The sequence below is a fragment of the Chlorocebus sabaeus genome, chromosome 11 (genome assembly GCF_047675955.1).
Source record: "Chlorocebus sabaeus isolate Y175 chromosome 11, mChlSab1.0.hap1, whole genome shotgun sequence".
Taxonomy (NCBI): Eukaryota; Metazoa; Chordata; class Mammalia; order Primates; family Cercopithecidae; genus Chlorocebus; species Chlorocebus sabaeus.
Genome location: NC_132914.1, coordinates 17,056,636 through 17,072,426, shown reverse-complemented (window position 1 = coordinate 17,072,426; position 15,791 = coordinate 17,056,636). Strand labels below are relative to the sequence as shown.

General features: G+C 36.8%; 1 protein-coding gene across 1 annotated transcript in view; it reads left to right on the top strand.

The window, feature by feature from the left end:
- SLC15A5 (solute carrier family 15 member 5) overlaps positions 1-15,791 on the top strand; it is a 97,695-nt gene that overhangs the window by 36,698 nt on the left and 45,206 nt on the right. The window contains exons 4-5 of the mRNA XM_007967775.3: positions 6,423-6,643; positions 11,354-11,540. Of these exons, the coding sequence (XP_007965966.3) occupies positions 6,423-6,643; positions 11,354-11,540 (408 nt within the window). The remainder of the gene's footprint in view (positions 1-6,422; positions 6,644-11,353; positions 11,541-15,791) is intronic.

Genomic DNA, 15,791 nt, shown 5'->3' with positions numbered 1-15,791 from the left:
ATGCACAAGTTTTTCCATGTGTTTGTTTTGTCTTTCATTGGGGTTTATGTTTGTAATAAAATTCATCAATATTCTCCCTTACTGCTTCTAAATTTTGAGTCATGGTAAAAAGTTTTACTCACTTTTAGGTTATAAAAGAATTAATCCACATTTTATTTTAGTATTCATTTTATTACCTCTTTTCTTTACCTCTCTGACCCCTTCATAAATTATGTCAGAATATCTTTTAAGAATAAACTCAACTGTATCTTTTTTCCATATTATTACCAACTTATCCTAACCTTACTTATTAAAAAGCTTATGTTTTTCAAACTGATTTTAGATGCCATCTTCATTGCGTACTTTCACTTGTACTTTTGGAGTTTCTATTCTGTTCCATTGTTAAGTCTCTCTATTCATCTTGTTTAACTCAGACCTTAATTCGTAACATATTTTTCTTTTCCTTTTATTTCTCTATACAGCTACTACCAATAGTAATGCAATGAGTTACATTTTTTAAAATGAGGCACATTCACCAATGTTATTTCATTTTTATCATATACCTACAAGGTAGGTAGGAAGGGCACCTTTTGCAGACCAGCCTCTGGATGCTTTGCCCCTGCTCCTGTAGCACTCTGAACACACGTTTATCATTTTATTTACCACACATGTTGAAATTATCTATTTATAAAAACAATTAGAAATTCCTGTGTCTTATAAATACTTGAATATGGTAAGTGTTCAATCAATGTTTGTTATTGTTAAACTGAGCACAGAAACCGAGACATAATATAATTAAATGACTGGCTTAAGATGTCACAGAAAAGAGCTGCAGTGAAACCAGAACCCAAGTCTTCTTTTTCTTAGACTGGAGTTCATTCTATTATACCACATACTGAGGCAGTGAAGCATTGAAAATATTATACACTGTCCTGTTTCTGAGAGCTCTGTGGTCTGTGGACCGCACTTAGCAGTACATGTCCTCCTGATAGACCCCATTCTTGGAGTCAATATGCAAAACATCCCAAACAGCAAAAAAAAAAGAAGAAAATGTAAAGTATATGATTTTTACTAAAAACCACTTTGGCACTTTCTCAAGCGTCTAATTATCAAACAATTTGGAGTTTTGTGAATACACACACACATATGCACACATATGTATACATACATTCATATATACTATTTTTGGATTCAAATTTTCTAAATAACTATTCAGCATCCATTCATTTGCTTCTTAATCTACTATTTGAATATATATTCATCTGAATAAAGAAATACAATTCTCCTTCAACTAATACAGATCTACATAATCAACTCTGTTTACTACCAGCCTATTGCAGTCCATATATTACATATTTTAACATGTGATAAGGTAACCTGTTTTTGGATGTTAACAAGGTAAAACTTTATTAGCTACAGGAACAATTAGCATAGAAAATGTTCTCCAGTGGCTGACTTTACACAAGCCTCTATAAAATGAATATTTGAGGGTTGTGCTTTGTTTTCCTTGTTTTGTTTACTATTTCTAAGATCACCCAACTATGATGAAGTAGAACTCTGTCTTTCCTCTAGAGAAGTATATAATCCTTATTTTGGCTTCTTTCTCTCTGATGACTAAATTGGAAATTCCTCAAAGCTGTAATTCAAAGCCATAGGTAACCTTAAAGAAATGATTTTTTATATGCTACCTTTTATTTTAAGGTAACTTTTCCAATGTGGACCATGCATTCCATTATGTTTAGCTGTCAAGCATGGCTTTCATTTGCATTTCTTCCCACTGCTATAATTTTGAGAACTGGCAGGTGACCAAAGAAAAAAAAATGTGCATCTACCATCTAGAGTGCAATGTAGGCTTTTTCTTATTATAATTAAGTAGCATAGATATTCATGATTAGATCAAGGTCAGAAAAGTAGAACATTAAAGCCAAGGACTTAAAGGTCCAAAGAATAGGAAAACTGCTTTCTAAAAGTTTTTTTTTTAAAATAGTAATAACTACAATCTTTAAGTTTTGCAATAAAACACTTAAAATAGTTCATCTGTTTTATTTTAAAATGTGCACGCCTGGTGTGTTTGCCCTGCACATTTAAACCAGAACTTGAAGTCTCAGTTGAATTTTTCATTTCAGTATTTTCGTCAACTTCCCATTTCTGCTCCTGGTACAGAAAATCAATTTGAGAACTACAATGATAATGGAGTTTTTTAAAGGCTGAGCCTACATGACATCCAAAATTATTTGCATAGAAGGCATGAGTTTTCTATTAAGTCTAATGGATTAATCCAAGGAAGTGGTATGATGTTTACATGTAAATGTTTTCAACAGGGTATCCATCCTAACATTTAGTGGTAACTACAGTTTCATGGGACAAGGGCCACTCCCTTTGGGTAGACAGATTATTGTATAGTTTCTTTTCTTGGACTTTCTTGCTGACTTACTGGGTCTCTCTTAGTCTAGTTGATCGACTTAGGTTTATTATTTCACTCCTTTCCTTCCCTCTTACAACTCATCTAGCACATTGTCTACCTCTTCTCAGTCTCCTTAACCAACCTTTCTCCTGTGATAATTTCCTACCCGATGTGCAGCCCTAGGATTCATTCCAGGGACCCTGAATCTTCTCTTCCTGCCTCTTTCCTCAACTAATCTCTAGACTCATGACTTTTAATGCATCTAATATACCAAACACTCAATGTCATATTGACCTCTCTCCTGACCTTGAAAAGCATATATTCTACTTCTTATTTGACATGTTGACTTGGCTATCTAATAATTCCTCAAACTTAATTTGACCAAAACACAACTCCTGATTCAGCTAACTACAGACTGGCTTCTTTTTTTCTCCCTCTCAATAAAGTCACCAACATCCAGTTGTTTAAGGGGGAAAAAAGACATCTTCAAATTTTCTTGCTTCTTCCACCCCTTTCCCACATCAGAAAATTTTACTGATTGTTCAAAAACCATCCCATTCTCTTCATTTCTCTTCATGGCTACTACTGTACTAGTCTGGGTCACCACTATCTCTTGCCTGTTCCCCAGGTCCCTAAAATTCATTATCCATGCATCTACCAGGGTTCCAGAGTAACTATTTTAAAATACACATCATAAGATCTCTCTAGTCTACTTAAAACTTCTTAATGGTTTTCTATACTATTGTAGATAAACGTCAAGTTCCTTACTTTGACCTATATAATCTGACCCCCCTGACAACCTCCTAGACCTCATCTCCCCACAATCCTCCCTCTAACTGAGCTACTGCCTTATTGGCCTTTATGATTTCTGAACCCCTCCTGGCTAATTTCTACTTCATGATAAGTCTGGCATATGTTTCCTAGGTCTCTTTGCCTATGTCTAGTCATTTAACCCTCAGTTCATATGTCAACTCTCTAGGAGGTCTCCTCTACCCCACAGTAGGTCTCTATCATATCAGCCCACTGTGTTTTCATCATAGAACTTGCCTAATATTTTCCTGCTTTTAGGGTCTCCCCGACCACAAAGAAGAATCAGGAGTTTGTAGGTACTATCCACTGCTATATTTTCGGGGCCTAAAACAGTTTTCTGACTCCTGGTAGCTTCTCAGTAAATATGTGGAATAAATCAATGATCGTGATGACATTTCTTTGGCATCAATTATATGCCCTTGCTGTGTTAGCTAGAGTTTTAGACCTCATTCATATGTTATCATTTCTTGTTTCTTGGCCATTTTGTTTTTGTTGCTTCATATCACTATATCTGATACAATTTTATTTGTTTAAACAAGTTCATTTTTCAAAGTACATATTCAACTGAAGCCAGTGCTACACAAAGCCTGGTTCATGGAGCAGCGCTGGTGTCTGAACTATCTCTTGCCAGTATACAACAAAATAAATACAGACATTAAGAGAAAACATACATAGATATTTATGGACAGTGACATCTTATGTCTGTTGAATCTAATAATAAAAATATCAGGGCTTATATTTTGTATGTCTTTATTTTGGGTTTAGATATTTCATTTTTATTGGATTTCACAAATGAATTGACCATGATAGTTGAGAAATTTTTTTAAAATCTCACTTTTAACACAGGTTGAGAAGCACTAATCTGAACTACCACTACCTCTCATTAGAAATAAAATGATGGCAATATTTAATTGTTTAATAAGATTGCAGGTATCGATTTGTCATGTATTAGAAGCAGATCCAAGTTTATCTTGCAACAAATAGTGATTGTTTGTACACAAAAGGGTTAGTGAGTTTAAAATATATTATATTTAATACAAATTCCTGAATTTAAAAAATTGGGGGGAAACTGGGGAAAATATCTTTGGAAATAATCTTTCATCCTACAAACACTTATCATTTAATAATAAAATCTACCTGAAAGCATAATTTAGATCAGTGTTCATAATAAACCTACTATCTACACAGCACCGTTTTGCAACAGTTTAGCAGAGAACATGTTGATAAGTAACAGAGACAAGATTGTAAGGAAATGTCAGGAAGTTAAGCCCCCAGCCCAGGCCTGTTCAAATTCAGTCTCCAGACTGTTCATCAACACATTCTCAGTTCTCATCTTAAACCTTAAGTAAACTAATTGAAATAGCTAGGAAAGTCTCATAATAGAGCAGTTCATTCTCTTAATAATAAAGAGCAGTCCCTATTACTTCTTTCCTAAGAGAAACAAATCTTGGCATCTCACAGGGGCTTCTATTTTCTTGGCCTTACCAGTACGTGGGCCTTCATCTACTTCAGGCAACAGTGACTAAGAAGAGGCAAAAGTGACTATAGATATAAGCCTATCTCCTGTTAGCAAGTATCCCAACATACTCCCAGATGACCTAAGCACACTTCACAAAGGCCACCAAAGAGCCACAGCTATAATCATTCTTGGTCACTACCAATTTGGGCTGGATTTGATTCAGTGACTTAGAGGTGAAAGGCTCCATATTCAATTACCAGGCCCCCAGCTACCTCAATTAATCAAAGGCTGACATAATGGGTCTATTACAACTCTTGAAGAAAAGACCAGATCAAATCAATATAACTACTTTATAGCTATAAAAATATATTAATACATATTCTTTATTTAAATATAAAAACCCAGACTCTATGGCATATAAATGAATTTCATTAGAATGCATTTTATCTAGAATTTTATTATAGGAAACTTGAACATAATCAAAATGACTTTCAAACTATACTTTGAGTTTCTATAGCAGCCTTCTTTTGAGAAACAAACATTTTCACATGTATTATGCCATTTACCTGGCAACAGTAGTTTGGTGTCTACATAATTTCTGGGGGGATTTATCTGGTCAAAGGGAGTGCTATGAAAAATTGTAACCATCATGATGGCACAGCTGAACTGCTACTTAAACGGGGGTCTCTTATCTGTCATTGTATCAGGAAATCCTAATGGAGTCAAAGAAAAGGTAGGAACTGAAAGATCATAAAGAAACAACAGCAGGGCACCATGGCTCACGCCTGTCATCCCAGCACTTTGGGAGGCCTAGGTGGGTGGATCACGAGGTCAGGAGATAGAGACCATCCTGGCTAACAGAGTGAAACCCCGTCTCTACCATAAATACAAAAAATTAGACGGGTGAGGTGGCCGGCGCCTGTAGTCCCAGCTACTCTGGAGGTTGAGGGAGGAGAATGGCGTGAACCCGGGAGGCGGAGCTTGCAGTGAGTCGAGATTGCGCCACTGCTCTCCAGCCTGGGCGACAGAGTGAGACTCCATCTCAAAGAAAAATAAAAGAAGCAACAAGGAGGTTGCAAATCACTAGCAGTAAGTGCTGCCATCTGAAGCAATAAAGCGCTTCTGATCATAGAGCAACAGCCATGTAAACCTAGAAGAAACTACTGGAAAAGTCAAAAGCTAACTAATCTAATCTGAACTCTTAATGACACTATGAACATGCATAAAATCATTTAGAGAGTTCAAAGTTTAACCTTATTTCTGAAATCCAGGGCTAAAGTTAAAGCAGAGATTACATTTCCCTTCATCTCCATGTCACAATAAGAAGCCACCCTCTACCTGCTAAGTAAAATGAGGATTGTTTATATAATAATTTATATGAAAAGATAGTACTAGTTCTTTGTGTTAAGGATGTTAAAGAAAGTTCAGTTTATTGTATTCATTAATGCATTAAAGTTAGAGACTTCTCAGAGATTCTGAAGTCCTTAACTTTGGCATATTATTTTGTCACCTTTCTTTCCCTTTTAATATGTTTTCATTGATCTTACCTTTTTCACTTTTTACATCAACTGCTAGGTGCCACCCTGGACTGGTCATCAGGATGCCAGAATCACTGTTAGAAGCGTGGTCCTTTGAATCCAACCATTTGGGTGCTAAAAACTTTCTCACTTCACTGCCCTGCATCCTTGAATCGTTATCTTTCTGATCAGCATCTTGAAAAACTGGAGACCAATTCCTATACTAATACATAATATCTCCATTTACTTGCAGGTTGTTCTCTCCTGACAAGCGTTGGGGTGTTGGTTCGTGCACTGAAAACGTGCCACCTGCGATACTGCCCTCTTGCCAGAGACGTGACAAGCCAGTCAGACCATGCCAAAGAAAAAAATGGTGGCTGCTGCAGTGAGCTCCATGTAGAAGACACCACATTTTTCCTCACCCTTCTCCCTCTCTTCATTTTTCAGCTCCTCTACAGAATGTGCATTATGCAGGTAAGGAAAGGCGATGAGTACTGCCCCAACAACAGGAAAGTGATTGCATGTCAACAGTACAAGGCAAGGTGAATTTTCTCCCCAACGAGTGCTTTCCATATACGCTGGCAGGCAGTTATCCCACAGAAGCTTCTCATCATTACAGGCTCTGATTTCCAGAGCTAAGCGGGGTCAGGCAGAGGCATACCTGAGGGGACCCGGGATGTGTTTCTTTTGTGGAGCTATAAATGTCTGTCAGTAGGTGCAGACAGTACTTCAGAGTGCATAGTTGTAAGGCATAAGAGCAGTGCACGAACATATCAGATCTGTAAGCAATTACCAAACTTCCCTTTAGCCAAAGGTTTTGCCTTCCTCCCTCATTAAACCTTTAGAAAGTGGTACTAACAAGTAGTTGAATTGACTGATTTGAGTACCACCTCCACTGTACTCTTAAATATAAGTACTAATGAGCAAGCGATTCTCTCCCCACCCACTCTATTAGTTCCTTGGGGAATTTGTTCCTGTGCTGTGAGAAAATCAAGGGAAAACACTAAGCCCAAAGTATCTTTTATAGATATTTGTGATTTAAAAAATGTTTAAATGTGGTTATAGTTAAAGACTAACTTATTTACTGCAAAAAATAAATGATTACAAACGTCTTTGAACAAATCTGGGACTTTGTTCATTGCTAACCCCCAACTTGGAATTTAGAAGGCTCATGAATGAGTTATATTTAGAAATCACAGAATAATAGAGCTGCAACAAAAGTTAGAGATTAACTTCATCAACTACCTTATTTGTTAAAGAGTAACCTTAGGCTCAGAAAAATTAAGTGACTTTCTTTCAGTAGAGGTGAGGCACCGCAGGTCACAGTTAACACTAGTGCAAGGGAAAGCGCAATCTGTCCTCTGTCTCTCAGTACAGTGCCTGCTCCTCTAAGCCAGCGGTTAGCAATCCACTATCTGCAGGCCAAATCCAGTCCGCTACTTAATTCTGTACATCCTGTAAGCTAAGAAGATTTTTACATTTTTGTATGTTTGAAAAAAAATTAAAAAGAATAGTATTTTCTGGCACATGAAAATTGTATAAAATTTAGCCCAGCACGGTGGCTCACGCCTATAATCTCAGCACTTTGGGAGGCCAAGGCAGGCAGATTACCTGAGGTCAGGAGTTTGAAACCAGGCTTACCAAAATGGAGAAAACCTGACTCTACTAAAATACAAAATTAGCGAGCTTGGTGGCGCATACCTGTAATCCCAGCTGCTTGGGTGGCTGAGGCAGGAGAATCGCTTGAATCCCGGAGGCGGAGGTTGTGATGAGCAGAGATCATGCCATTGTACTCCAGCCTGGGCAACAAGAGCGAAACTCCATCTCAAAAAAAAAAAAAGAAAGAAAGAAAAAAAAGAAAATTGTATAACATTTAAATTTTAGTGTCCATAAATGAAGTTTTATCAGAACATAGCCATGCTCTTTGTTTTGTAATATCTGTGTCTTCTTATGCACAAAAATAGCAGAGTTGAGTAACTGCCACGGAACCCATATGTGGACATATTTACAATCTGGCCCTTTACAGAAAGTTTCTTGACCTCTAGACTAAATAATGCATGAAAACTAGTCTGATTTAGGAGATTCAAACTCCCTCTTGACTTTACAATAGCAGTAGGCACAAAAACAGAATACAGCAGAAATATTACCCATATATGTAAACATTAATATAATAAAACCTCTTAGAATGGAAGAACTGATAAACAGTACAAAATTACTACATGGTCGGTCCATAGCTAACCTGAAACCCTTATGTGCAAGTAGCACAGAATACCAGTTGCTTAACTTCATAATGCAATGACACCTGATATTTCTTTCCACCAACTTTCAGCCTTCTTTGCACACTGTCATATATTTTTTAATTTAACATAAATTACAATAAATTTTGATAAACTAATTTTTAAGCATATCACCAACTCTACATGCCCAATTTATTGCAAAGCATAGAAATTAACACTTATTGATCACCTATTATGTGTCATAGCTTCTAAAAGATAGCTTCACAGTATGTAATTTAATCCCCATAGCAAGGCTACATGGCTATCACTTTCCTAAATCTGAGGTTCAGAAACGAACTTGCAACTTGTTCCCAGTCACCTTGCTAGTGTGTGGCACAGCAACATCCCAACTCAGGATTAGTGTCAAGGGCCATGCTTTATTACCCTCAATATCATTCTTGCACTCGGTTAAAAATCCCTGATACTACATAGATTCCAAAATTATATGCAGTAATGTTATGCTAGAAACTTCAAAGAAAATGCTTAGATCATACTTCGCCAGGGAGGCAGAGGAATTTCCAATAGGATAGGCTGGGATTAGATTTTTGCCCCAAATGGAATAATCACCAATACAAAGGCAATCAAAGTACCAAGAATAAAACATCATAGAATTTCATACATATTTTAAATTTAGTAGCCATTATTGACCTTCAGTTGCAAGACATACATCTAAAATATGTTGATATTACGGCTGATGAGGTTGCCATTTGACATTACTGGCCACTCAAAGGTGAGAATGAATCTCTATTGACAGCAATTATTTCTGAATACTCACAGGCTTGGATGAAATAAAAGTATTTAAAATTTTACAGGGGGATGATTTCAGAACTTGAGGCAGAGGCAGAAATGATTTCAAGCTTTCAAGACACTGGAGCCTTTTCTAAGATTAGGCAATATATTAATATTGCTTCACTAAAGATTAATAGTACATTTGCCACATTATTAAGTTAACAGATTTCCATGTCTGTGATTCATGCCGATAATAACTTTATTCCTATTAACAATAATTCTCATTTGAAATCAGTAACAGAAACTTCCAAGTTGTGCTGGGAGCCTTTCAGTCTTAGAGTTGTTCTGCTGCCAGCACTTTTTGTTAAAACACATCATTCATTTTCCTCCGATGGGGGATCCATGCCTAATAATTTTATTGAAGTAGGGCAGAACGAACTAATGTTCCTTTAACTCTTGCCATCTGTACCCAGCCAAAACAATCCTTGTTTACTATGCTAAGGGTCAAATTAAAGATCGGAAGATAAATGATCACCAGGACACGTTTTCTATAGAAAGAATCTCAGTGAAAATGTGGTTTTGTCCTGTGTTTGGGCAGTTAACATGGCAATAGGCTCATTTTATAATTGGTGGACTTGGTAACAGCTGTACTGACACTATAACACTGATTCTCCATATATACCCTCTTGAACTGTACATTTGAGTCTAGAGAAGGGGTTAGCAAAGGTTTCAAATGAGAAGTTATCATCTGGATATTTGAGCGAGACTGCTCTCCCAGGATGGTGGTGAAGCAGGGATCCTAATGCAGTTCTTGTACTATAAGAGTTTGGAGGATCCATTCCTCAAGAAGACTTGGTTGACTTTCTCTCCATGCCACTCAATAGCTTTGTGTACCACTGGGAATTAAAGAAATACTATACGCTACTAAAGATCATTATGGGCTGGTTGTGGTGGCTCATGCCTGTAATCCCAGCACTTTGAGAGGCCGAGGCAGGCAGATCACGAGGTCAGGAGATCGGGAACATCCTGGCTAACACGGTGAAACCCCATCTCTACTAAAAATACAAAAACATTAGCCGGGCGTGGTGGCGGGCACCCGTAGTCCCAGCTACTCGGGAGGCTGAGGCAGGAGAACCGCGTGAACCCAGGAGGCGGAGCTTACAGTGAGCCAAGATTGCGCCACTGCACTCCAGCCTGGGCGACAGAGCAAGACTCCATCTCAAACAAACAAACAAAAAATCATGATGAAGCTGTAACAAAGCTCATGAACTAGAAAAGTGAAGAGACACCTTTTTCATGTGACATCATCCCTTGGTACTGATATCACACCCGGTTGCCGAGAGGATTGGAATACACTAAGAGACTTCAAATTAGTGTTAGAGTTTTAGTTAGGGTTGGGGTTATTTTTAAAATGAAGGAATTCTAACAATACATTGAGGATTTGGGGTGGAGCACAGGGTTTTTTTTTTCTTTTTTTTTTTTTTTAAATCTGTACTTTATCATGCAAATCTTTTTCATGTTGTTTCCTTTATGGAATTCTAGTATCATGTAATTAGTTTGAAGGGAGGGCAAAGACACAAGAAGGTTTATTTTTCCTCCCCATGTTACTTAGTTCACATTGGAAACAAAGCCTCTCTAAACAGCCCCCTCAAGGACAGCCTACAGCAATTAACATGTGTCCACATTGGGCCCCTCTTCTTAAGAAAAAAGTTATTTCTATATTGCCACCAAACTAGATGCTTTTTAAAGAATCTATTCTAGTCTCATTTTTTTTTTCATCAGGGTAAAAACAGACGTCTTTAGTATTTTTTACTGGTTTTGTATTAGTGTTCATGAAGAAAAGTCACTTTGCTTATCTGCAGAATTTAAGTTATTAGGTTTTTATGTGTCATCTTAAGCACAAAATTGGGGCCATCATTACTTTTCATAGAAATTAAGAGAGACTAAATGACGAAAGAGTCTTCCATGAGGAATAAGTACTACTGTCAATAGACGAGCAGAGCTCCTGCCACCACAGATGAAGACCCTTTATCAGCTCATAACTGGGACTTGAAAAACTAGGGAACATCCAGCTCAGCCATCTCAGAGTACATGCAAGAGGGAAGGTCTCTGGTGGACGATGCTTTCTTCAATATTAAGCCACTGTCTTAATGCATGGCTGTTTCCCTCTCGAATGCAGATTCCTTCAGGATATTATCTGCAAACCATGAATTCCAACCTGAATTTGGATGGATTTCTTCTGCCGATTGCAGTAATGAATGCCATCAGCATCCTACCACTACTAATTCTGTCTCCTTTTCTGGAGTATTTCAGCACCTGCCTGTTTCCCTCTAAGAGAGTTGGATCATTTCTGTCAACATGCATCAGTAAGTACAACTTAACCATTTCATGTGAATCGTTTGAAACTTTTTAAAACAACATTCTGCTAAGATCCGAACTAGCTATATGCTCCTGAGTAGTGTCAGATTTTGACAAATTGGAAAAAAGGTGAATTTGTGACTGATAACATCCATTTTCCCAAATCTCTAGCCAGACATGTGTCCCATCTTCTTCCCATCCTTTTATGTTTATGTCTCCTTAGAAGACACACCTGATATAAAGAGATGGTGAAATTTCCAGCACTACCAAATGATCAATCCTTAAAGTCAGGCAGTCCTTACCCCTTAAGTCTATGTCAAATATGTTCTTAAAAATAAACACAGTTAATGAATTTCAAAAGATCATTTTAATTTCTGAATCAGTAATAAAATTGATTAAAGATTAGTATTGTGAGTTACAGCTTCGATACAGTACTTTATCAAATAGTAAGTGGTATAGAAATAATGCTTTTTAATCATTTTTAAAGTGAAGCAATTTAGGATATCATTCTCAGAACATAATCAATAGGCCATAAAATAAAATGTATCTGATTGAAATGGCAGAGAAGCATGGAAGCCCATTCTGCTCATACTCTCCTCTGCCTGTCTTCCTTCCACAGCATCAGGGAACAAGAGAACAGTGAAGATGCAGTAAAACAAGTTTCAATCTAAGAATCAGAGAACTCTGCCATTGAACTGCTCCTGGTGACTTTGAAAAAGCCACTGAAACTTTCTTGTTTTAGTTTGCTTATTTTTTTCATTGAGGGACATACCCTAGATAAATTTTGGATCGTTTTGTTCTGTAAAACTTTTGACATCACTCAGGATGACATCAGTGCCCAGAACGTAGTCCAGACACATAGCAAAAGCTCTATAAATGTTAGCTATTATTATGAGTCATCATGTGCAGGGGACACATTTAATTGTTTGGTGAGCATAAACAGAAAGCAAAGGAAGTTTGAAATTCTGAAGTAATATCCTGCAATGGTAACCTAATGTCTTATCCTCTACTTGAGAAACAATTCTATTGAAATAGTCAAGGTCAGGCATATAGAAAATTCTCTTCTCTCAGTTAACCTGTTCTTGTTCTTAAGCTCTTCTTTTGAAGTAATCTGTGGAGACTATGCAGTCTTCTAGTCACAGATAGTTCTTGTTGCTTCTCCGTTTACAGAAGTTACATTTCACTGTGTGTGTTTCCTGTTCTTTATCTACCATATCAGATCAATCAACATCACATCATGGAGTGGGTTTATTTTTGGTTAGAACTAAAAGTGACTAAACTCACCTTAGTTTCTTTTATCATCTTCAATTATAGAGGAGGACTTTAGTACATAACCTTTTGTGATGTATTTCTTAAGCCAGTAACCTCATCTTTATTTATTGTAATAGGCTTTAGCAAACTATAAATCTTTAGGTTTTGACAAACCTTAAGTCTTAAAAAGTGCTTTTCTGTCTGCCAATGTAGAAATCCAAAAGTCACCACATATTTGGTGAATGTCCAGGATTAGCATGGGTACAATGAAGATAAAAAAGGAAAAGTAAGACATGGTTTGTATACACTTTCAACAAGTCCATGATTGAAACGTAATGCATGCAGGACAAAATAAGAGTAAAATCATACTGTGAAGTGCCAAAAATCTCGGCAGTTTTGTACAGTATCATGAAACATCCCAATCTGAGCTTCCAAATCATGCTTAATTACTATTTAAAAATTTTGAATACCTTAGAAAAATATTCTATACAGCATGGCATATTTGAAATCATATCTATTCCTAAAGAAGAGTATTTTTTTCTGGATTTAGAAAAGTTAGAGAGTTATTTAGTACATTGTTTGATGTTGTTAATGAATTAAATATTCCGCTTCAAGACTGGTAACAAGACCTATTGCACAGGAAAAAGGAAAAACTAGACCCACTTCAAAAGAAACTAAGCTATGTTCCACTGGGTACAGAATTTTGACTTCAGTTGTTTCTGAACCCCACTCCATTCATTCATTCATTTGCATACTTGTATGTTTATATGCATAATGTTTTGCTATGGGAATATGAAAGTGCGATGATATGCATCTTTTAAACTAGATATTTGCTTAAGTTTTCCATATTCTGGTTATGATTATGAAAGATTAACAAGTTTTATCAGGACATAAAAGTACCAATCTGGGGTACTTTTTTGATACTAATTTACATAATTGAATTAGTCTAATATTAAAGTTACCTTTCACTTTGAACTCAAATGCCTGAAAATGTGGGTGAAGTATATAAGTATATGAATTACGAATGAACATATATTTATAAGTTCCTAATTTGAATTCAGGTACCTTCATATATATATTACATTTAATCTCATGATAAACCACCATTTAATAGATCAGAGTCACAAAGATAGTGTCATTTGAACAGGTTTTCTAATTTTAAGGGCATAACTTTATTATTATTATTATTATTACTATTACCATTCTGCTTAGCAGCTAAACGTAGCTGTTAGATTACAGAAGTTAATGTACTGATATTAGCTTGGCATCCTTATTGATATTTCCAATTAGCACTATGAAGTAACCGAAAAACTCCTTTTGTCATCACAATGGGCAGTTACTCCTTATACTCTCACACTCCCTTCCACATTCAGGCATTCTCCTTCCAGGGACTGTCATGTTTAAGGAGGCAGATGGTAAAGTCAATGACAATGCCTAATGTTTGACATGCAAAATCACAGCCCAAACCAAGAGTGAGAGATGGGGAAATATTTTTTTTTCCAGTTTTTTTTTTTATTATTATTATTATACTTTAAGTTCTAGGGTACATGTGCATAAAGTGCAGGTTTGTTACATATGTATACTTGTGCCATGTTGGTGTGCTGCACCCATCAACTCGTCAGCACCCATCAACTCGTCATTTACATCAGGTATAACTCCCAGTGCAATCCCTCCCCCCTCCCCCCTCCCCATGATAGGCCCCGGTGTGTGATGTTCCCCTTCCCGAGTCCAAGTGATCTCATTGTTCAGTTCCCACCTATGAGTCAGAACATGCGGTGTTTGGTTTTCTGTTCTTGTGATAGTTTGCTAAGAATGATGGTTTCCAGCTGCATCCATGTCCCTACAAAGGACACAAACTCATCCTTTTTTATGGCTGCATAGTATTCCATGGTGTATATGTGCCATATTTTCTTAATCCAGTCTGTCACTGATGGACATTTGGGTTGATTCCAAGTCTTTGCTATTGTGAATAGTGCCACAATAAACATACATGTGCATGTGTCTTTATAGCAGCATGGTTTATAATCCTTTGGGTATATACCCAGTAATGGGATGGATGGGTCATATGGTACATCTAGTTCTAGATCCTTGAGGAAACGCCATACTGTTTTCCATAATGGTTGAACTAGTTTACAATCCCACCAACGGTGTAAAAGTGTTCCTATTTCTCCACATCCTCTCCAGTACCTGTTGTTTCCTGACTTTTTAATGATCGCCATTCTAACTGGTGTGAGATGGTATCTCATTGTGGTTTTGATTTGCATTTCTCTGATGGCCAGTGATGATGAGCATTTTTTCATGTGTCTGTTGGCTGTATGAATGTCTTCTTTTGAGAAATGTCTGTTCATATCCTCTGCCCACTTTTTGATGGGGTTGTTTGTTTTTTTCTTGTAAATTTGTTTGAGTTCTTTGTAGGTTCTGGATATTAGCCCTTTGTCAGATGAGTAGATTGCAAAAATTTTCTCCCATTCTGTAGGTTGCCTGTTCACTCTGATGGTAGTTTCTTTTGCTGTGCTGAAGCTCTTTAGTTTAATGAGATCCCATTTGTCAATTTTGGCTTTTGCTGCCGTTGCTTTTGGTGTTTTAGACATGAAGTCTTTGCCCATGCCTATGTCCTGAATGGTACTACCTAGGTTTTCCTCTAGGGTTTTTATGGTATTAGGTCTAACATTTAAGTGTCTAATCCGAGATGGGGAAATCTTACCCAGCTGGTCAAACTAGAAATTTATAAGAAAAAATAAACTTACTTTTTTATCTAGCTCATAAGCAATGCAATGACAAAGGTGTTTCCGATTCAAGATACAACATTCCTGAGTTCATCACCTATGGAGGTCAAGAAGTGTGTTGGGGTCTCCAACTATTTAAAAAAAAAAAATCTCTAGGTCTTCCAAGACTGTGAAAGGCAGAGACTTCGTAGGCTCACAGTGTTTTATTCACGGCTGCATTTTCTTAATATTACACTTGTGTGGATTTATCTATTTAAGTCAACCTTAATTCACTAAAAATCC